This window comes from Morone saxatilis, unplaced genomic scaffold, assembly GCF_004916995.1.
Source record: "Morone saxatilis isolate NCDOM2014 unplaced genomic scaffold, NCSU_SB_2.0 Contig23, whole genome shotgun sequence".
Taxonomy (NCBI): Eukaryota; Metazoa; Chordata; class Actinopteri; family Moronidae; genus Morone; species Morone saxatilis.
Window position 1 is genome coordinate 13,108,675 of NW_023339796.1, and position 21,314 is coordinate 13,129,988.

General features: G+C 41.4%; 1 protein-coding gene across 1 annotated transcript; it reads left to right on the forward strand.

Moving 5' to 3' along the window:
* Nucleotides 1-3,394: 3,394 nt before the first annotated feature.
* On the forward strand, nucleotides 3,395-21,209 carry LOC118334506 (collagen alpha-4(IV) chain-like). The gene is made up of 41 exons (XM_035670427.1): nucleotides 3,395-3,456; nucleotides 5,596-5,667; nucleotides 6,088-6,226; nucleotides 7,004-7,120; nucleotides 7,446-7,511; nucleotides 7,870-7,932; nucleotides 8,084-8,119; nucleotides 8,236-8,277; nucleotides 8,426-8,509; nucleotides 8,669-8,713; nucleotides 8,796-8,867; nucleotides 8,950-8,994; nucleotides 9,084-9,137; nucleotides 9,567-9,630; nucleotides 10,092-10,196; nucleotides 10,456-10,617; nucleotides 10,813-10,821; nucleotides 10,943-11,032; nucleotides 11,172-11,323; nucleotides 11,717-11,823; nucleotides 11,919-12,124; nucleotides 12,224-12,295; nucleotides 12,591-12,698; nucleotides 12,883-13,101; nucleotides 13,256-13,420; nucleotides 13,587-13,754; nucleotides 14,189-14,310; nucleotides 15,748-15,926; nucleotides 16,318-16,381; nucleotides 16,640-16,702; nucleotides 16,876-16,947; nucleotides 17,353-17,460; nucleotides 18,186-18,315; nucleotides 18,491-18,598; nucleotides 18,803-18,910; nucleotides 18,993-19,100; nucleotides 19,413-19,544; nucleotides 19,664-19,780; nucleotides 20,092-20,280; nucleotides 20,390-20,673; nucleotides 20,760-21,209. The coding sequence occupies exons 1-41, from the start codon at nucleotides 3,395-3,397 to the stop codon at nucleotides 21,018-21,020; spliced, it is 4,569 nt and encodes a 1,522-aa protein (XP_035526320.1). The 3' UTR covers nucleotides 21,021-21,209.
* Nucleotides 21,210-21,314: the final 105 nt, after the last annotated feature.

A 21,314-nucleotide genomic window follows, 5' to 3' on the forward strand; every position in this document is an offset into this window, starting at 1 on the left:
GAAGGAGAGATAAGTCATTCACCCATACTTTTGTTTTCTAATATAACTCAAGTGTGGTTCCGACACTCTTTAGAGATAGTTCTCCTATGGGTGGAGTTTATGACTTCTCCTATACAACAAAGAGCACACACTAATTGAGTAAGATGCAGTTGGTATACTAATCGTCATACATACCATGTAGTTTGTATCCAGTTGATTAGACTTTTAATCCTACAAATGATAGCAGCGATAAGTTTGAATTGCTCCATGCTTCTTTTTTTTAGAACTGTATAATTTTTTCAATTAATAAAATTCTTGCCTCACATATGCTGTGCATACTGTTTGTAATAGTAGAATATAAGCAATAATGTACATTATCCACTGAGTTATTTCAGATTAATATTAGGTCAACTCAAGCAACAAGCACCGCACACACTCCTGATTTGACGTTACTAGTAGTTTAGCAATTGACATGTCCTCCATCCTTATGGGTTGTGAAGAAAATGAGCATCCAGAGAGAATATAGCTGGAGGATCTAAATCTAATGAGACCTCAACAGTTAAAAATTTATAATACTACTTTATACAATATTCACTACAGTAGGTGGATTCCTATATTGTCCCGTAGGTTCCATCTTATGTGCAGCAGCAGACTAATATCAATGCAGCTAAATGACTTATCCTTGTTTAGTCTTGAGTTTACAATTTAAACATCAATTTGAATTCAACACAACAAAGACCTTAATTCATACTTAAAATAGAATAAATTGACGACCTTTTTAAATGTTGCACAAACCTAATCTATGAAATCCATTTTTTACTTAAATGAGACCAATAAGCAAAAATTTGACATGAGAAATCCAATTACAATGAACCATTTCTAATACCAATTGCTCCAAATATTATCAGTCAAGATACAATACATGAGAATAACCAACCTGGCCAGACAACAGCAGACCTATTTGAGCAGTTCATGATATATACATATTTCTTAACCTCACAACTCATGTTAAATAAGGGTTGGATAAACTACTATAAGATTCGAAGTTAACAATAAAAACACAAAACCCGATGTAAAAAGTATAATCTTGAGACACTATGGCATGGTAATATCACAGTGTTAACTTATTGAGCATCTTCGTCGATTCTTCTGTCATCATGTAATATGTTTACATTTTTAGAACTACACTGCTGTGAGAATGAGCTGATGAGGCTCGTCGATGTTGGCATGATAAATGCCCAGGGACATACTGTCCTTGTATCTGTACACCTCTTCCTGTTACAACTTCAATGTTCAAATGTCAGTGGTGCTCACTGCTTTGTTGTACCATCTGGGTTTTCACTTGCACTACTCTCCAAGATTATTATTTTAGTTTTACAATACACTTAGAGCTATAAACCATACTGTTAATTACATATACACATGCGTTATTAAATATGGTCTAACCAGATAAGGATTAGGTAAATAGATCAATAAGTAATCAACGTCTTTTTCTGAGTAAGTCTAAATGTTTCTTTGAATGAGACCTGTGAAATGTCTCGAGTCAGTTTTTAGTGTTGCAACGTGCGCAGTGAGATGGATTGCAGTATTTATATAGTACTTGGATCTATAAGTACTCTATCATTTTCTATGCACTGTGCACGACAATTGCTGATGTGGATTCACAGTGATTCACCCGATTGCTTACATGCTGATATATCGGCTAGAAGTTCTTGTCTTTTTGCATATGTATCTAGTGGGGTTTTAACATTTATGTCAACCCCTAATGCTAGGTGGAACAAGAATTAATGTGCGCAATATATGAATTTTTGCGCGAATATAATACAGTAAGGCCTAGGTATGTGTATTACAGAAATCAGAATCTCAGAAACCATGAGTCACAATTCCACACACTGCTATAACATATATTCTAGGGTCAAAAGGTCTATTAATTAACAAAAACCCAAAAAAACAAATACAAATCCAAGTAAAATAATATGAATTCAAAAAATGTTTTTTATTTATAATTTCACCATTATGCATTATTAGGTAAAATCCTTATACAGTTATGAGGAAGGCACAGATTAAGAATTGGACCTTGCTTGATTGGTGAATAATGCCTTTGCGATTTGAGGTATTGCGCCTTCTACTGGATAGCCAGCGGCCTTGGCAAATAGGCGCCGGTTGCTCGCTGAGGGCCGGACTGCAGATTTACCCATTAATTGAAGTTTGGTGGTTAGGATTTCATCAGAGGCCGACGCCTAAGATTATCCCGTTTTCAATAGAACACATTTACCTCTATTTGTCCCCAGATCTGGTATCAATGCGGGAATTCATTCAAATTCTCACCTTGATAAGCATAGCCAGCCTGCGAAGTACGTGTTGTAACGCTGGCTGTTGGAATGCTGGATTCTTCCATAGCAGGTGGTCCTTGTTGTGTCCATGCTTGCGGTGTCCAATTGACCCACAGTCTGGAGCATCAAACAGCCTCTCTCCCAATCGTTATGGTTTTCCCTGATGTTGCGGGTGGCTAATGAGGCTCACCATACATTCTGAAGCGATTTGTAACCAGCAGTTCTCTCACAGGTGTGTCTTATCCCATGTTGCGGTTTATATGCGCAAGTCTGAGGCCGCTAAACGAGCTTTTCGTGCGTCCAGCTGCCAATCAATGTGCATTTCTGCGAAGCCACGCAGCCACTATGTGAATGCGCGCGCTGTGCGCGCACTCGCTTGACGCATCTTCCGGGATATCCTCGCTACCTTAGCACTTCCATGGGTGTGGCTGACAAGACCCTCCAATCAATCAACAGATATGGCCTCATGTTATTCAATCGGTTCCGAATTCACTTCTTAAAGATCTCGAGGTGCGGTCCTCTTACGGCAAGACCATCCCAGCACCCTCAGGCGGGACCACATCACCAACATCTCACGAGGCAGATCCCATTGTGGTATTCGCACGCGCGGCGAGCGATAATCTAAGGTGCTAGCGGGCAGACAGAATTTCCCACCGATACCCATAGCTTTTCTCGGCTCGCAGAAAATTCTGTTTGCACAATATTGCGTTGAACGAGGACCCGTTTGGACATAGTAAACCGATGATTTCAAATTTGGGGCGTGCGGGGAGGAGATGGCTCCAACAGTCAATGAGACAACGACATAGCCCGACGAGACTTGAGAAGCAAAGTCAGCTTGAGCAGCATAAGGGACGACGTAGGGCCAGGGAGTCACGAGAGCAAAATGCGTGAGCCGGCCTTGCCGAAGCTATGAGAGCCGGTAGATAAGAAAGAGGGTAAACTAGCAACCGAAGCAGAGTGATACTCCACTTAAAGCTTGTGGGTTTGGTGCATATCTTGGAAAGCTAGGCGAGAGAGCTAGCAAGGCTCTTCGCACAGAATACGAACCACACGCCGAGGGGGTCCCTGCCCACTCCTCGTGGATGGCTGGCTTCATGGCTATCAACAATAAACCCTGTCACCCATCAGACCTCCCCGATCAGTGGTGGGTCGGATACCAAAGCTCACGCGGCCCTTGGACAATACGTGGCGCAGCGCACACGCACACAAATCGAAGGTCGCCAAAGGTAGGAGAGTGACGAGCTAGAGCTATCAGCTACGTTCCATATGCATTTACGCTAGAGTTGAACGACCTACAAAACGTAGCCTACGCTTAGGAAAAGCTTACATTATGTGTTTCCATAGAAAATGACAAACAATACCCAAAGAAGCAGCAAAAAATAGAAAGTAGAAGGTATAAACTCTGACTCAAGCAGTATCAGGAGTAATTGCAATCCTTCTGTGCATCTGACATTTTTCAGTTGTCTCTTCTGTTCCCTTCCTTGTTCAGGTTGGTCTTCCCATCCAGAGCGTGCATTTAAAGCTTACATCGATGTTGACTTCAAACCTAGGTTTGACCCTCTTGCTTTCTCCGCCCTACAATCCAGAGCCTTTTCTGTTAGCCTGCCTTTTTCATCTCGGCTTTCTTTTCTTTGCCTTTTTCTTCAAGCGACAGACACAAAAAGCCGTTCTCAAGTAACCTGTACCGAAGCGTACTTTTCTCAGCATTGCTCAGAATCTTATCATGAAACCTGTCATCCTGTAACTCTGTCGTCTGCAGAGAAGTGTTGCTGTTTGTTTCACCGGCACACAGGCTACATGAGGGGCGGACGGCGCGGTGCAAGCAACTAGAACAACGAAGGCATCTGATTGGTTTGTTGCTCCTTCGGATCACCTTCACTGCCAACCATCCCAACTCCTGTAATAAAACGGGCGCGGGGGGGGTCCCCCCCCCCCCCCACGGATTGGTCGAAGTTCTCTCAGTCCTCGCAGCTGAAGAGAGCTCTGATTTTCTCGTTCTTTTTCTGAAGACATTAACGCAACTTGATTATTGATTCCTCTGACAACAGAGGGACCATTTCACCCAGTATAACAAAACGTGCTTCTGAACAGGATTGCCTACCCTACCTTTAAATAGCATCAAGCTAGTGTGCCAGTAGAACACTTTTCTTGTTCCAGGTCAGGTTTTTTTTTTTTTACCTTAACTTACCCGAACCAAAAACACAAGAACAAAAGTGAAGGAATGAAACAATTAGCTACATTGTGTGTTTGCCTGCTCTAACGTAAACCGCCGCTAACGTTGGTGTAATTGCTAATGGCTCGCACTTGTCCTAATTAGCCTAATGTTAGCTAGCTAAATGCTACCACCTAGCTTAGGAGTTCCACATTTTCAGAAAACTGTTCCTAAATTTTAATTTAGGTGTTTTGTTATGTAAAAGTAACACTCAAACATATTAATTATATATATTATTATCACACACCCATCAGGTGGTGCAGTAACGCCAAGAGAGCAGTGTTACATTTAGGAAAAGTAGTCCAACTGATAAGTAGTAAAAAGGTGTTGCCAAAGTCCCCAACTTTCACATTCTGCTCTGCTAAAGCTAAACTGAGCTTAACACTACTTGTTGTTTAGCTGCTGTGGCAATGGAGACCTGCCAGTACCTTTACTTCACTAAGTTTTCCCAATTTAGCTTATGCACTAAATCTCAATGGCAAGACATAGCCACGAAGTTTGGACCGAAAGAGAAAGTGGGCCAACAGATGTGGGATGGAACTCAATTTCACGAGCACAAACTCATCCAAATATTTAGTAAGCTTCGAGACTAAATATTTGCCACAGACATCTCTGCACTGTAAAACTCTCTGCAGACATAGGCACACGCTCTCTCTCTCTCTCTTTCAGACACACACACACACACACACACACAGAGAGAGGAATAATTGCCATCTGGAGGTGTGGACTTAAAAGAATAGTTTTTCAGCAAGATGCATAATTAGAACTGTGAGCTTTCTTTCTCATCAACGTCTGAGTGCTTATTATTTACCCAAGTGTATGTTAGAACACTGATTTGTTTATCAGTACTGTCCAGTCACCACAAGTAAATATGTTGATTCTCAAGGCTGATTCTCAGTGTTGTAAAACTCTCAGGAATGGCAGTCATGCCCAAACTCCAACCTTATCCGATGTGCCCACTGATGCCCTTAAGATCCCTTACTATAATCTCCTCTGCTTGGATATGTCTCTTTCAAATGCAGTAATGACGAGTCTCTTCTGCTTATGGCTTGTTTCTATTTGTTGTTTCAGGGTGAGATTGCAGAGCCATGTCAAGGAAGAGACTGCTCCGTATGTCAGTGTCTTACTGTCAAAGGTGCACAGGTATGGACTCTTTCTTCTCATGTTGTTATGTATTGGAAAGTTATCATTAATTACTCTCTCAATAGTAAGGTTGATATTTTCTTCATTAGAAAAATATTTAACAAAGGAAAATATTTAGATTTATTGTATTTTTCTCCAAAATTACTTTTTTAGAAATTATTATATTTGATGATCTGACAGATACTGCACCCAATACCATATATTGCACCTAATAGCTTTTTATGATAAAACCAGTACAGTGCAGCATTATTGTTATGTTAATCAACTATCCAGGTGCAAATAAGCAATTCCTTGGTTGCTGATAGAAGTGAAAATGTGAATTAAATGTCGTAAATAACTTAATGTTCCTGAAGAAAAAAAAACAGTTCTTAATCCTAAGTGTCACAGTTTCAGTTAATGTTTTGACTTTTCTCTTTGTAGGGACCTCCAGGGAAGACAGGCCAGCAAGGCCCCCGGGGACAAATGGGACCATGGGGACGTGAAGGGCTACCGGGAGAAAAAGGCAGGATGGGAGCACAGGGATCACATGGCCCAGCGGGGCCCAAAGGAGACCAAGTTAGTGTGCATCTTCATGTGCATAGTTGTGTCTAAGATTAAAACTGACAGAAAGCAAGGCAGATAGCTAATCATCACAATATGTCTACATTGTTAAACCTGTTCAAAATAATATATTGCCAGTGATGCAATCTAACCCTGCAATGAATGAATGGTGCCCATACTTTGTACATTTCAGGGCAAGACTGGTGTTCCTGGTTTTCCTGGTAATGATGGCTCACCAGTGAGTAAAATACTGTTGTTGTGAATTGTATCTACAAATTCAGTGAAAAACCCATACAGCTTACTCTGAGAGTAATAATCCCTTAGAGGTGAGTAACTCTCTGAGGGGATTGCACCAACATCCCGAACCCTGTATAGCTCAACATTGGGTTGACATACTTTTTGCTTATTTTTATACTTATATTTCCATCTCATTCATAATAATATCAAACTTTTTTGTGTAATAATTCCAACTATGTAACTGCCAAGTGCATGCATTTAAGGTACAATATTGGAGACTGCTACTGAAGAATGTGTCTGGTATGCCCTCTAGTGGATACATCATGGAGTACTGTAGATGTGGGCCTGGTTTCCTTCTATGCCTACTGCAGCTGTCTCTTCATTACTCTAGTGCTTGTGTTTAATAAAAATGAAGTTGTTAATTCACCAGTAATATAAAATTATTCGAAGCATGAATGCTGTAAAGCAGTACTTTTGACTAGAGTCAAAGAGGTCATAATTGTGACTTCTTATACTTTGCAATTAAATTTCATCACCATAACTGTACTATATTGTTCAGGGCCATCCTGGAGCAGGCGGCGAGCCCGGTTTGCCAGGAGTGGATGGCTGTAATGGGACAAGGGGTCGACAAGGAGTCCCTGGTATTCCTGGTTTGGATGGTCTCCATGGGCCGCCAGTGAGTATAACTCCTGTGCTGATATTTTCTCTCAGCCATAATTCAGTCAGGAGTGAGACCTTCAGATGTCCTTCTCTAGCCTTTCTACGAAATGTAGGGGTTCTGCAGCGCACAACTTCTGTTCAGTGACAATGCAGGACTTAGTGTGGCATTCAAATAGCACAAAGATAAGTAAGGTTGTGGAGGTTTGGGTGGTGGTTGAACATGTAGACCAGAGGCCTGAGTTTCTGTCCTGTTTCCTACCAGCAGTTTTTTTTTTTTTTTAAATATTAGCAATGTTCTCAATCATTCTCTGTCATGTAAATTATTTTATATTTCTCGTCAGGGAATACCTGGACCTAAAGGAATTAAAGGAGAACCTTTGTATGACACTTCCCTTCCAGGACTTCCTGTAAGTTCCCCTAGTCTGGAGAAGCTCAGATCAATGATGGAGTGGGCTTCACAAGTGTTGAAAAACAATTGTTTGAGCAGTTTCATAATAATTTGCCTATTACAGTGTCTGTAAATATTGACATCTTCTTCGTCTTTGTTTCATTTTATGTTACAGGGGGAGCGTGGTAGAGATGGAGAACGTGGTCGACCCGTATGTTTTCTTTTCTTATTTTGACAGTAAACCAGTATTTCCCAGCAATATTCTGCTAATGAATAAAGCAAGGATTAAATGCCGTGGATCTTACACGCTCTGCTTGCAGTTAAGTTGACTCAACTTTATGTTCAGTCTCTTTAACAAGTGTTTTTTTTTAACTCAGGGAAGACGGGGAGACATTGGGCCTAAAGGCTTTACTGGCCCTCCAGGCCTTCCTGGACATGAGGTGAAAAAGTTTTTTAATTCAAGTTTTTTATGTAGACTATAATTACGACCATATTACAGGATATGCACAGTATGCTGCACTATATTAGACCTGTAATAGTCTATATTACAAGAACAAATATGTGAAAATATATGTGTGTGATTCCATTCAGGGCATGGAAGGACCTAAAGGTTTGAGAGGACTGCCAGTGAGTCACCTGCTTCACAATCTTTGCCAGTGCATGCTGTAAAAGAAAACCCTTTGATACATAACCATACATCCACACAAACACAAAACCTTACTGAATTTTTGGTTCTTGCATAGGGGGACCCTGGAGGATCACTGGCTGGCGATAAAGGTGACGATGTAAGAAACCATTTTTGCCTTTGGCAGCTGTTCATTGAGGTTTAACACTGTGTTTCTGTGTGAAAGTTTATATGACGTGTGTGCATTATGTATGGATACAACTTACAACCCCAGCAAGTGTCTTTACCCTTTTAATTCCATATTCCAGGGTGAGCAAGGCGCACCTGGCCCACAAGGACCAGAAGAAATCATAATAAATCCTCCAGAGTTTCTTCCACCTAAAGGTTACAAGGTGAAGACAAAGCTCTCATCTGTATTTATATAAGACTGCTCATTTTTAGCTACTACATAAACCTGTATGAAGACAAATCCAACTTGATGAATGTCTTTGGGGTTTTCAATCAAACCCTGCCTTTTCCACGCCTAAATTATTTTCTTTGTTGCTTTTCAGGGAGAAATAGGTCCTCCTGGACCATGTGGACCAGATGGCATACCGGTAAGCAAGAGTTTTATATTACAGACAGACAGTATGTCTGAGAGTAAAAAAGGTATTTGATTTAGATTTTACTCCTTATCAGGGTGGTAGAGGAGACTACTATAATCAGGCAATAAAAGGAGAGCAGGGAATCCTTGGTTTTCCTGGACTTCGGGTAGGTGACTTAAATCACATTGCATGTTGTTAGACAAATACATTCATACAAACAATATTCACACCATTGTTTCCATCTATAGGGTCTTCCAGGATTTCCTGGTAGAGATGGACCTCCAGGACCTGAGGTACACCTGTGATATAATAATGTCTTCCCTCATGTTACTATACCTAGACAATTTTTTTAGGTTACATTGATACATTGATATGTTTTCAGGGTCTCCGTGGAGAGAAAGGACTTCCAGGTCTAATTGGAAGTACTGGACCAAAGGTGAGCATGAACAACACAAAGGAATCAGCATCACAATTTGAACAAAATTAGAAAGCTTATGTCAGGTCATGTGCAAACAGAAGCTAGTTATTTGTAAAAATGGACCACCATATTGAAAGCCCAGAGTGCTGCTGGGAGTGAAACTTTGAGGACGCACTTTGATGACATGGATCTATATTCTCCAGCAGGACAGATGCTTGGTGGCATCTCAGTGATACCTCTGTTCCCTTTAAAATAGGATTCTTACTTCCATTATAGGAAATAAGTGAAGAAAAAACATCTTTCCTTGTCTGCTGCATTCTGGTGGTTGTTCATTAGGATTACTGGACAAGACCAGTGACCACACTTTCTTCATCTTTAGAAATATTATGTACATCAGTGGCATTTTCTATTTGTGGTTCCGGTCTCCAACATCTTTCCATCTGACAGGGTTACCCAGGAGATCCAGGTCCCCCCGGTCCACTGCTTTTTCACAATGGAAATGATGCCAGAGGTGAGACCAAAGCACTGACTGCACTCTCACTTTTGAAATATAATATTGACATAACTTCTTGAATCACAAACTTGGTCTTATTGTTTTGGTCAGTGTAACTACAGTATATTGGTAAAACACCCACTCCAGTGGGGTCCAGAATCTATGTTTTATTTATGTCTATGTTTTTATGTGTTTGTAAGATGTAGTCATCTTTAATTATGTCTGTTGCAACAAATTAAAAAAACATCATTTATAAAGGGTATGAACCATAGAAACTCCTCAAACCACTCATGCAGCATAAGCCACTTCTCCAGTGTTTATCTGTATTTTCTCTTCAGTCATATTTTCATTCAAATACACAGATTTTTGTAGGTTACATTTCTTTAACCCTTTTGTTAAGCTACTAAACAACCATATTTACTGTATAAGAATATTCAAACCTGTAGACCTTTTCATGGTTTTATTTTCGTATTATTCAGGGCCTAAAGGTGATCGCGGGTATCCTGGAACCCCTGGATTTCCAGGTGACTCTGGGTTCATGGGCATGCATGGACCTCCTGGCCCACCAGGGTTAACAATACCAGGTCAGTTCAGCCTTTTACTCAGGTTTAACAACTTACGTCCACTTTTTTCTCCCTTAAACCTCACAACCATTTATGACAGATGTGGTGTTAGAGCAGATAATATTGTACTATGAATCAAACTCTCGATTACATTCCTGGTTTGTAGGACTACTAGGTCTTGACCCTATATAGTTTGTTCAAAGGTTTGTGTTTTCAAAGTTATAAACTGTCTGTCTTGATCCAACCTTATTTGAAGTTTCATATCATCTCTCACACCTAGAGGAGCTGGGTCTGCCTGGTCCAAGAGGGCCTCTTGGTCCTAAGGGCTACAAGGGAGAGCCAGGAAGGTATAATCACTTTGAAATCAATCCGTTTCCTGGACCAAAGGGACATAAAGGACATCTTGGACCTAAAGGTGCCAAAGGCCCCCCAGGTCCTCCAGGTATACTAGCACTTCCTTCATATTAAACACAAAAGAGTTTCCTATGTGTTAGTTGATTTTACAAATCTAATTCCATTATCTGAACTATAAGTTTGTGTTTTTGTGCATGTTCCTTTGAATGTGGACTTACCTTCTGGCTTGTGTGTATATGTGTTTGTGCATGTGTATGTGAAATACTTGATGTGATCGAATCAGGATGTGGAGGTGAGTTCTCAGTTTCTTCTGAAAGTCCACTAATTCAACTTCAATTAAAATTAAAAGTTAAAACTACTTGCAGAAGTTTTTAACTTATAATGGCCAATGTGTGTGGCTGGTTGTTTTACAGATTATTACTGTGAGCCTGGTTATCCAGGAGACCCTGGCGACCCAGGACCCAAAGGATCAACTGGAAACAGAGGGCTCAAAGGAATTAAAGGTGATCTGTGACTTTTTGTATCCATTAGTGGATTCCGAAAGCAGAGATTGATTCTGATGATAGAATCTAAAAATATCTATAGCAAAAAGTGTGTTTGGGTGGGTGAGTGTAGTATTTTTGCCACCTGTGTCTCCTAAAGGTTGTGCAGGGGAGTGTGAATGTAGGTCTGGTGGGGGAAGCATAGGACCCCCTGGTCCACCTGGTTATCCTGGAACTCCAGGGTTACCAGGAACTCAAGGACTTAAGGGAGACCCAGGACTGGAAGGAGATGAGGGTCAAAGAGGACCACAAGTAAGGACAGCAGGACTCAAACTGTATCATTTGATGCATGCATATTGAAACATGTTTTAAACTCTGTTCTTAGCCACAGAAACATTGGAATATTGGATTTGTGTTTTCTTGCAGGGCTTTCAAGGAATTCCTGGTTTAAAAGGACAGAAGGGTCAAAAGGGTGACTATTTCGTGGCAGGTGTTAAAGGTGAGCACCTATTGAAGCCCAACCTGAACTATACAAATTATTGTTATACCAACATATGGTGTTGTCTTTTAGGTATTTTAAACAGTCTACAGAGATATTATTATTTTTTATGTTTAACTTGGTAACTTTATGCTTTTTGTCAAATAAGAAAACAAAAATCTTTGTTTTATACATGAACGTCAACATTTACTTTTTGTTGTTGAAAGGTGCCAAGGGTGACCAAGGAGTCCATGGACCTTCTGGTCCTCCTGGAGCAACAGGTAGGCCAGGAAGCGATGGCCCCCCTGGCCCTATGGGAGACCCTGGACTACCGGTGAGTGTGTACATTTTAAGTACTATAAATATAACTTATGGAATATATGGTATGAATCTTTAAATTTTACCTGGTTAATGTACATGTAAAAAAAGGTACAATACATACAATTTGCAGGGTACTGGATATGCAGGATTTCCTGGTCCAAAAGGTTACCCTGGTGTTTCTGGACCCAAAGGTTTTCCAGGGCTTGTAGGCTCCCCAGGTCCTGGTTATCCAGGCCCAAAGGGGGTACTTGGACCTAAAGGAAATCAGGGATATCCTGGCCCCCCAGGAATCCCTGGACGACCAGGCCCCCCAGGTCAGAGACTGGGTTAAATTCAGGGATTCTCAGTAGGTGCTAATACGCCCCTTCCCACCCTCCCACAGCTCAAACGACATGTTGTATTTGTGTCACCAGGTGATATTGAGCAATGTTGTCATGAAATTGAGATTGGATCACCTGGTCCTAAGGGCGAGCCAGGTTCACCAGGTAAGTTTTACCGGTGTTACACATGATATCTAAAAAATATCTTCACTGCATCCAGGGGCTATATATATCACATCTATTTGTCAAAGGTGCTACATTGCTACAAGTCTAAGTGCCATGATTATTGTCTCTTCTGAAGTTTGGAGATAAGTAAGAGTTTGATCAAATTGGCCCTGCAGTTAGCAGAATTGGTTGCTCATAATAAGCCACGTGTCATGAAAGAAATATTGTTTATGAGACTTGAGACATTGTCAGTCCATATTGCAAGCCAACTTAATTTTTCTTTGGCCCCTTGTAGGGATTCCAGGTGATCCAGGACGAGACGGTCTCCCAGGAGTTCTGGGACACCCAGGTCCTAAAGGCATGAAGGGAGATGACAGTGAAACTGGAGGGATTGGACCGCCAGGTAATGACTTTTTAAAATGTTGTCAAAAATTATACACAATTTTTTCCAGATGTATCTTTATTGGAGGACCCAACCTCACGCTTTTGGATCATCAAGCATCCACACTGCATGGAAATTGTCAGTTAATAATGAATTAATCATACAATAAAGAGGGTTGTTTATAGGTCTCTCTTATTTGTAAAAGGACCTCCAGGTTTAAATGGGGATCCAGGTGACCCTGGTCCCAGTGGAATTATTCTGGATGGCCCTCAAGGCCCTCCTGGGTTACCAGGACCCCAAGGCATTAAGGGTGCCCCAGGAGATGTCTTCTCCGCCAGGCCAGGTGCTACTGGCCCACCTGGCCGCCCTGGGGCTGTGGGGCCAAATGGACTTCCTGGTATTCCTGGAAGCCCAGGTTCTCCGGGTAAGTGTTCATTTATATAGGTTAACACAAACAACCCACTTAAAAACTTGGGCTTTAGTTAATGTGGCCTGTGTCACACTGAACAGTTACAGTGCACTTTACATTCTTTACTATACATTGGAATTGGTTGATCATTGGTGCCTCTGAATTACAGGCATACAAGGCCAACCTGGACCACCAGGTTATAAAGGAGAGCCAGGAGAAAATGGTGATGCTGGAGACACTGGTCCCCCAGGCCCACCCTGCACTTTATGTGAACTAAGTGGAACTCCAGGTCCTCCAGGACCTCCAGGAAACCCTGGACTGAGTGGAATACCAGGTGAACACAGCATATAGATGAAATGTGGTTATTCTGGATGTCAGAATATCCCTTAAAAATGTTGATAAATTGATGATAAATTCCTGAATATTTTGTTGTGAGGCCACCATCTAACTATCCATGAATAGACAGTAGTTATCTCATTGAATTTTCTAATATTGCACAGGCAACCCTGGTCAGAAGGGTTTTAAGGGAGATATAGGTCCACCTGGTCATGGACAGAGGGGTCCAATAGGTGTCCCTGGCCCTTCTGGTGTGCCAGGCACAGCTGGACCTAGAGGCACCACTGGCGCCTCAGGAGATCCTGGGATAAACGGCGGGCCAGGACAGAAAGGTGAACCACTAGCCTGTCTCGATAAGAAACTTCTGTGAAAAGCATTATGTTTTTATTTGATCATTTAAAATCTTTTCCAGGTTGAATCTGACAGGTGCTTGTTTACACCATCCAGTCAGCTAAGCCTAAAACTGCATCTTCTATCTCAATCACATATAGGAGCTAGTGGCCAGTCCACATTAAGTCATCATCTGTACCTGTACTTCTGTATACACTGTTTCCAGACCCTTCCAACATCTAATCACCACATTTCCCACCACAACCAGCATCACACTTCAAGCAAGAGCAGTGTCACTGACCAACTACACAAAACTCTATGTTTTATCCATATTGTTTACTGTATATACATATGCCCCATACCCCTAAACTAGTCTGTCCTGGTTGAAATGAAACCATCTTTCAATTCATCTAGGTGAAAGGGGGTATCCTGGCAGGGCTGGGGCCAGAGGTTTACCCGGTCCTCCTGGACCTCCGGGACCCAGAGGTAAACAGGGAGAGAGAGGCTTTGATGGTCACCCAGGTGACACAGGAGACCCAGGAGTGCCTGGCTATAAAGGTAAGTCTCTGTATACATATATACCATGTTTCTGTGGCCTGTATGTTTTAATCACTGTATCAAAATTTGAAAATATCAAAGATGTCTGTACCTGTACACTTTTTCAGTTTCAGACGTGAAGCTAGCATAGCAAAATACATCCTGCACATTTTATATAGAAATATTACATAATATCACAAATACATTGTAAGACATTAAATATTCTATTCAGTCAATATGAATGTATACTTAAATCATGGCAGTTATTGATGCCACCGCTCAGAAGCGTAAACCTATAAAAATAGCATAAATAAGATAGTTGCAGTCCACTTGGCCTTGACAAAATTGTCCACAATAGTTCAAACAGATGGGCTGAATACAGCTACAGTAGTGGCTACACAGGTAAAACACTAGGTAAGGAAGAATGAGGAAGGCAGAAAGATAAGATAGCATATTTTATCTTCTGTTCAGGTTATTGAATTGCACTTGCACTTTATGAATCAGGTTGGCAAACATTTCATCTGAACTCTGTGGTCCATCCAGGTTTACCCGGTCCACCAGGACCACCAGGACCACCAGGACCATCACTGATCTTGAATGTAACAAAAGGCCCAAAAGGATTTCCAGGAAGAAAGGGGCAACCTGGACAACATGGGCCTGCAGGCAATTGAGCTGTCACTTCACTTATACACCTTTTTAAAAGTTATTTATACAAAATTTGCACTAAAGCGCAGCATCTGAGACCAAAAAAGCAAATCAGCAATATTTGCAAAATGGGCTTCGATAGCTGAAACATAATCCTTGCCCCTGTTGAATTGCGTCCACTAAAAGTGCTTGTTTTCTACAGGCTCAGATCATTATTCAAAATGTCTGACAACAATATGGAAATGATCCTTAAAGAGATAGACCTTTTGTTTAACCAGAAACAGCTGTTAATATCACTATCGCTTACCACCAAACTCCATAGCCAAACATTTTTATCTCACATATCATCATAACATTGTAACCCGATTCAAAGTAGAAGGAAAAAAAATAAAACTCACCAAAACCATCTTTGATAGTCTTTTCACAGTCTTTCCAACAATCATCTGGTCTGGTCAAAATAAATCTTTACTTCACAGAGGTAGATGTGAAAAGAAACCATTTCAGTCCCTATCTTCAAAGTCCACACAGAGAACATAACACTAACATGCACGCACAGCCAGGCCTGAGATGTAAATAATGCTTGGGGATCAAAACAGGGAGAGGAAGTGTGACGTCATTCTCTGCTCAGGGCACCTTTACTCAACTATGTATTTACATAGCAAAATAGTTGTTAACTGCAGTATTAATGAACTAAATATTGTATAAATAACTTATTTTTTTAATTTAAAAAAATTCTCATTTACTTCAGTACAAAGACGATTATGATAACCAGCTAAGGACTACATCATTTCTATTTTGTTTTGTTGTTCACAGGCTCAAAAGGCCCAAGTGGAGATCCAGGTAATCCAGGGCCTAATGGATGGCCTGGTCTACCAGGGTTTAAAGGCACCACTGGTGCTCCAGGCAGGAGAGGATTGCCCGGACCTCTTGGGTACCCTGGAATCAAAGGTTTCCCTGGTCCAAGGGGATATCCTGGACATGGTGGAGATCTGGTACACAATTAACCTAATTTAATGTCTACTTAATTTTAGAGACAGCTGGCTGTGTCTGTGCTCAGTTTTTGTAATATCTACCCAGTAGATACCCAAGAACACTGAAAAATAGTAGTCACTGGACGCACTGGATGATTCCACCAATTTGTGCACAGGCATTACATGACTTTGTGCCAGGATGCCACTACTTGTACCACTATGGCTTGGATTAAGTTTAGGGCTAGTCATAGATTGCCTATGTTCTGCTTATTGCCAAATAGGTTCTATGGATATTTATAGCACATCAGAAAAGAATTTGAATATAGATCGCCACAAATATGTTAATTTGGGGCAAACCCAAAACATATATAATACATTTGATATAATTTGAATTTGTTGATGTTTGTTAAAGGGAGATCCAGGGCATGGAGGTCATTCGGGTATCCCAGGTTTACCGGGATTTCCAGGGACTAAGGGTGAGTCAAAAGAGAGAGTGGTCTTGTGTTTTAGCTGATTCTGAAGTAGCATTTCAGGTATTTCATGTCATGGAGAAAAAGGTTCATAAACCGGAACGTGGATCCACAGCAGATTGAATCATTTACAATTGTGTTTGGCTTATCAAACACAATATGATAAATTGTTATAATACATGCAAATTTCAGGATTTAACGTTAGTTCTTGAAATTCTTTGTAATGCGGTTGAACCTGATTAAACCTGTCCAAATCTGTTCCAGGTGAGCCAGGAGAGTCGTATGGACAACCTGGTCCGCCTGGACCCAAAGGATTGCCAGGGGAGGGTGGACTGAATAGTAAGTTGAGAAAATTCCTCACAGAACAGAGGACCTACTTAGAAATTGCTTCAAATGATGAGGAGTGACTAGAAGAAATTGTATCTATATATATCATCTAATCTGTATACCATGAGTAGTAACTGGAAATAAATTTATATCCACAAAATAATTCTCATGAGCACCCAGAGGGCCTGCAGGAGATCAAGGAGACCCAGGACCCCAGGGAAGGTCAGGACCCCCTGGACGACCAGGCATTCCCGGGGAACCAGGAAGATTAGGAGAACCAGGTGATTTCGAGATTCGAAGATTTGAATGAGAGAACAAATATACTGCAGCAATCATTTTAAATGGATAAATGAAGGAACACTGCTGATGATTGGCTTTAAAGTTGCTTTTTGAATGCTAGCTTATGGTCAGATTCAGGAGAAGAATAAGAACCCTCGCAGTTGTATATCATCACAGAAAAAAAATCTAATGACGTGTCAGTAACCAGGGTAATTTGTTATCTCACAAAGCTGACTTACACCTTAATACAAACGTACATAAAGGTACATCAAGTGTCATTCAATAGCAATAAATCAGTTCCAGTTTTCCACTTTCTTCAAATTAAAATAAAATTCAGAATTTTCAGCTTTTTTATGTCTGTGTCTATACAGGATTCCCTGGGCCTCGTGGTGAATATGGTACTCCAGGTTTTCCAGGTGTTCCAGGCGATCATGGGGGTCTGGGACCACCAGGCCCACCTGGACCAAATGGGCCTCCAGGTACTAACATAACAACAGGTTCCTCCTGTCACTGGATAGGCAGGGTACACACATTGGAAGTGTCTACTATGTTATTTGTATTGGCTTGTATCTTTGCCTAAGTTCAGTGTCAAAGGGGTTCTAAAATGTTGCTGCCAATAAAAAGTCAGAAATGCAGCCGTTTGCATGTGGACAAATTCATAATGAGGGATGTGCTTATCTTCTGTTGTTGTAAAATGTCAGAAGACACGTGGAAAAAGAAAAAACAAATCCAGGTGATATGCTAAAGGGAAAATGCTTTTGAGTGTTCCCAACACAGGAGTATTCTTATGCTGTATTTTGATTTTATGTTAGGACCCCCTGGACCACCAGGTCTGCATGGACTTGATGGGCTTACAGGTCCAAAAGGAATAAAAGGAAGTGGTAAGAGGGAAAAAGTTTATCATCATTTCTCTACTTGACTTTTATGGTGTATCTGTTAGTATAGATTTTTTGTTCATATAGTATATTATATATATAGTTAATGCTATAAGTGTACTTTGGATTTACAAATTCTAAAAGAGAAATGTTGAAGTTCAGCTGAACCCCATAACGTTCCCTTAAATCATACACAAAAATGCAAGAGTCAAAGTAAATAAATTAGTGTAATTTCATTTACTAAATACAGTCAGTATATTGGTCAGTATATGTCGGTAGATATTTTACTTTATCACTTAAATGTATTGGTTTATCATTTCAAGGCCTAGATATCCCAGGCCCTCCAGGACCACACGGATTTCCTGGAGTCAAAGGTCTCAAGGGCCACCGTGGTCCTCCAGGAGACACTTCTCCTGGCTATAAAGGCCAAAGGGGCCCACCTGGCGACAGAGGTATTATGTCTGTTATGATTTCTTACCATTCAACCTGTTATCTGTTATGATCACTCAGATCATATTGTGGTTTTATTATCATTTAGCACTCTGTAGCACTGCTGAGTATGGATACTGTTCCATTTCTCTATATAGTATTATTTGAGATAAAGTATTAAGCTTTTCTGTGTTTCTTTCCTCAGGTTTTCCCGGCTTCTCAGGTGAACCTGGTTACCCTGGCAAAGAATGCCACATGCCTTTACCAGGAGCCTGGGGAGAGGAAGGATATGAAGGACCTCCAGGACCCCCAGGTGTGTGTGTTACTATTTATATATATATATACATGTTTGTCTATGGTCATCTCAGTGTTTGCATGGTCACATTTAGGATGGTACATTTTTTGTGCACACATTCATGTTTAACTGTGGATATACATGCTTTTTTTCTGTCCACAACTGGGATTTTAGGTCATCCTGGGGCACCAGGCCCTCCAGGCAGCAGCATCTTCTGCAAAGGAGACCCAGGCCTAATTGGCTTCCCTGGGTTACCCGGTCATAAGGGAGATAAGGGCCTCAGAGGACCTCCTGGATTTCAGGGCTACCCAGGCTTTCCAGGACCAAAAGGTACATTACAGGGCAAAATTGCTAACATTAGTATTTACAGTGTTGTCATACACTTGAATTAACTCTAAATGTTGCTGCATAGGTGAAAGAGGTCCTTCTGGTCCCAGGGGTCCTCCAGGACCCAGAGGTCAGAAAGGTGCTCCTGGGGCTACAGGCCGCAAGGGAGTAACTGGCCCAGCTGGAAACCCAGGTGAGTGGCACTGTAGGAAGAGATATGCTGATAGTTTTATGAATACACATATACTGTATATTATTTTATATATTGCCTTTACTCGACTGTAGAACAGTAGACAGTGACACGGGAGAGGGAGGTACGTCTCTGGTGTGTGTATACATTTTAATTTAATATAAAAAATAAATAATATTAATTTTCTTAATATTCTTTAAATTTTCGGTTTCACTTTTATTAGTTTAAAATGTATTCTCATTTATTCAACACTGATGAAATATTGTGGTATATATTACTACAGTACATCCATCAATGTTTTATGTTCTTTTCTAGGTCCCAAAGGTGCTCTTGGGGATTCCATCAGTGGACGCCCAGGGTTGTCTCCTCGCGGACTCCCAGGACCACATGGTCACCCAGGATCTGTGGGATTCCCTGGTGATGTGGGTCCTCCTGGGACTCCAGGACGTAAAGGCAAGAAAGTCTTAATACAGTTTCTGTGTATGTATATGTGTATGTGTACATTTTCTTGTCTGTTTCTGAAAAAAAAATCTGTTGTCTGTATGTGTCTGTTCTGTGTGTTCCAGGAGACAAGGGTCCTGTAGGGTCTGTTGGCTTCCCTGGCCAACCAGGTCCTCCTGGTCTTGATGGCCCTGTTGGAGACCCAGGGGATGTTGGTCAGCAAGGATTTACCGGATCTCAAGGTGAGTAATCAGACATGTAACAATCCCAGTATTTGTATTGTTTAAATTAGGACTGAGATTGTGGCCGTATGGTCAAAATAAAAGACAAGAAACTCCACAGGACTGATAATTGCCAGACATCTTGTAGTCTCCTTATAGAGACACTGAGTTTATCTATTAACATCTGGATACAATATTGGTCCTTCACAGTAACAAATAAAATAATTGACAGCCAATAAATAGGTAATTTCATCTTTCTGTCATCTCTTCCTTGCTCTTATCCTCCCTCCATGTCACCCACTTGCTACTTGTTCAACCGTTCCATCCTCCAGGTATCCCAGGTCCAGTCGGTGATCCAGGTGAGCCAGGGCATAGAGGGGCATTGAGGTCAGGCTTCCTTCTGGTTATCCACAGCCAGTCAGTTCAGGTGCCACGGTGCCCTGAAGGCAACAGTCAGCTCTGGGTGGGCTACAGTCTGGTCTACTTGGAAGGACAAGAGAAGGCTCACACTCAAGATCTGGGTAAGGGTCAGCCTAAAGTTGTACTTCTGTTTAGTTGAATTAATTTGTTCAAGGGGTTGACAAATAACTTTTCTTCCTGTGTATCTTCTTTTACCTCTTCTCCCTGTAGGCCAGGCTGGCTCCTGCCTCCCTGTATTCTCCACCATGCCTTTCTCCTACTGCAACAAAGCTGCCTGCCATTACTCTAGTCGCAACGACAAATCCTATTGGCTCTCCACCACCGCTCCCATACCCATGATGCCACTCTTCGGCCAGGAGATCAGCTCCCACATCAGCCGCTGTGTGGTGTGCGAGACAGTTTCACCTGCTGTGGCTATTCACAGCCAGGATCACACTGTCCCTGCATGCCCACCTGGCTGGAGGAGTCTGTGGACTGGGTATTCCTTGCTCCTGGTGAGTGTGATAAAAAGCTTGATTTTGTTATTATAAAAATGCTATTAACTTACCGACTGTGTACCGGCTGCCCTTTTTCTCTTCAGCACACAGGGGCAGGTGATGAGGGCGGTGGCCAGTCTCTGAGTTCCTCTGGTAGCTGCCTTAAGGATTTCCGGACTCACCCCTTCATCGAGTGCCAGGGTGGGCGTGGTTCCTGTCACTACTTTGCCAACCTCTACAGTTTTTGGCTGACTACGGTTGGTCAGAGAGAGCAGTTTATCACCCCGAGCCCTGGAACTATCAAGGCAGCTGACCAACAGCGACGCAAGGCCAGCCAGTGCCATGTCTGCCTCAGAAAACAATAAAGGACCTCTTGCCACTTTTAGTTTTAACTTTTAACCCATTTCTATCTAATTTTGTTTATCACTGAGGTTTAAAGATAGATAAACTATATTTGCTGACAAAAATGAGTAGCATTGCAATCTATACACTTATTTATAGTTTTTTATGTTAGTTGTTATTATTTTCAATGAGGTGCTATTTCTAATGATGTTGTTGCTGTTGTCGCTGCTCGCTGTCCCCCATCGTTGCTGCTGTCGTCGTCATCATCTTCATGTTCATTAGTGTATTAGTGTAGTTGTTGCTACTGTTGTTGTTGC

Coding starts and splice junctions, on each gene's coding strand:
- LOC118334506 (XM_035670427.1), top strand. CDS start 3,395: ATGGCTGGCTTCATGGCTATCAACAATAAACCCTGTCACCCATCAGAC. Junction 11,033..11,171: donor AGGGCTCAAAGGAATTAAAG/GTGATCTGTGAC, acceptor TGTCTCCTAAAG/GTTGTGCAGGGGAGTGTGAA. Junction 18,599..18,802: donor AGGACCTCCAGGACCCCCAG/GTGTGTGTGTTA, acceptor TCTTCTGCAAAG/GAGACCCAGGCCTAATTGGC.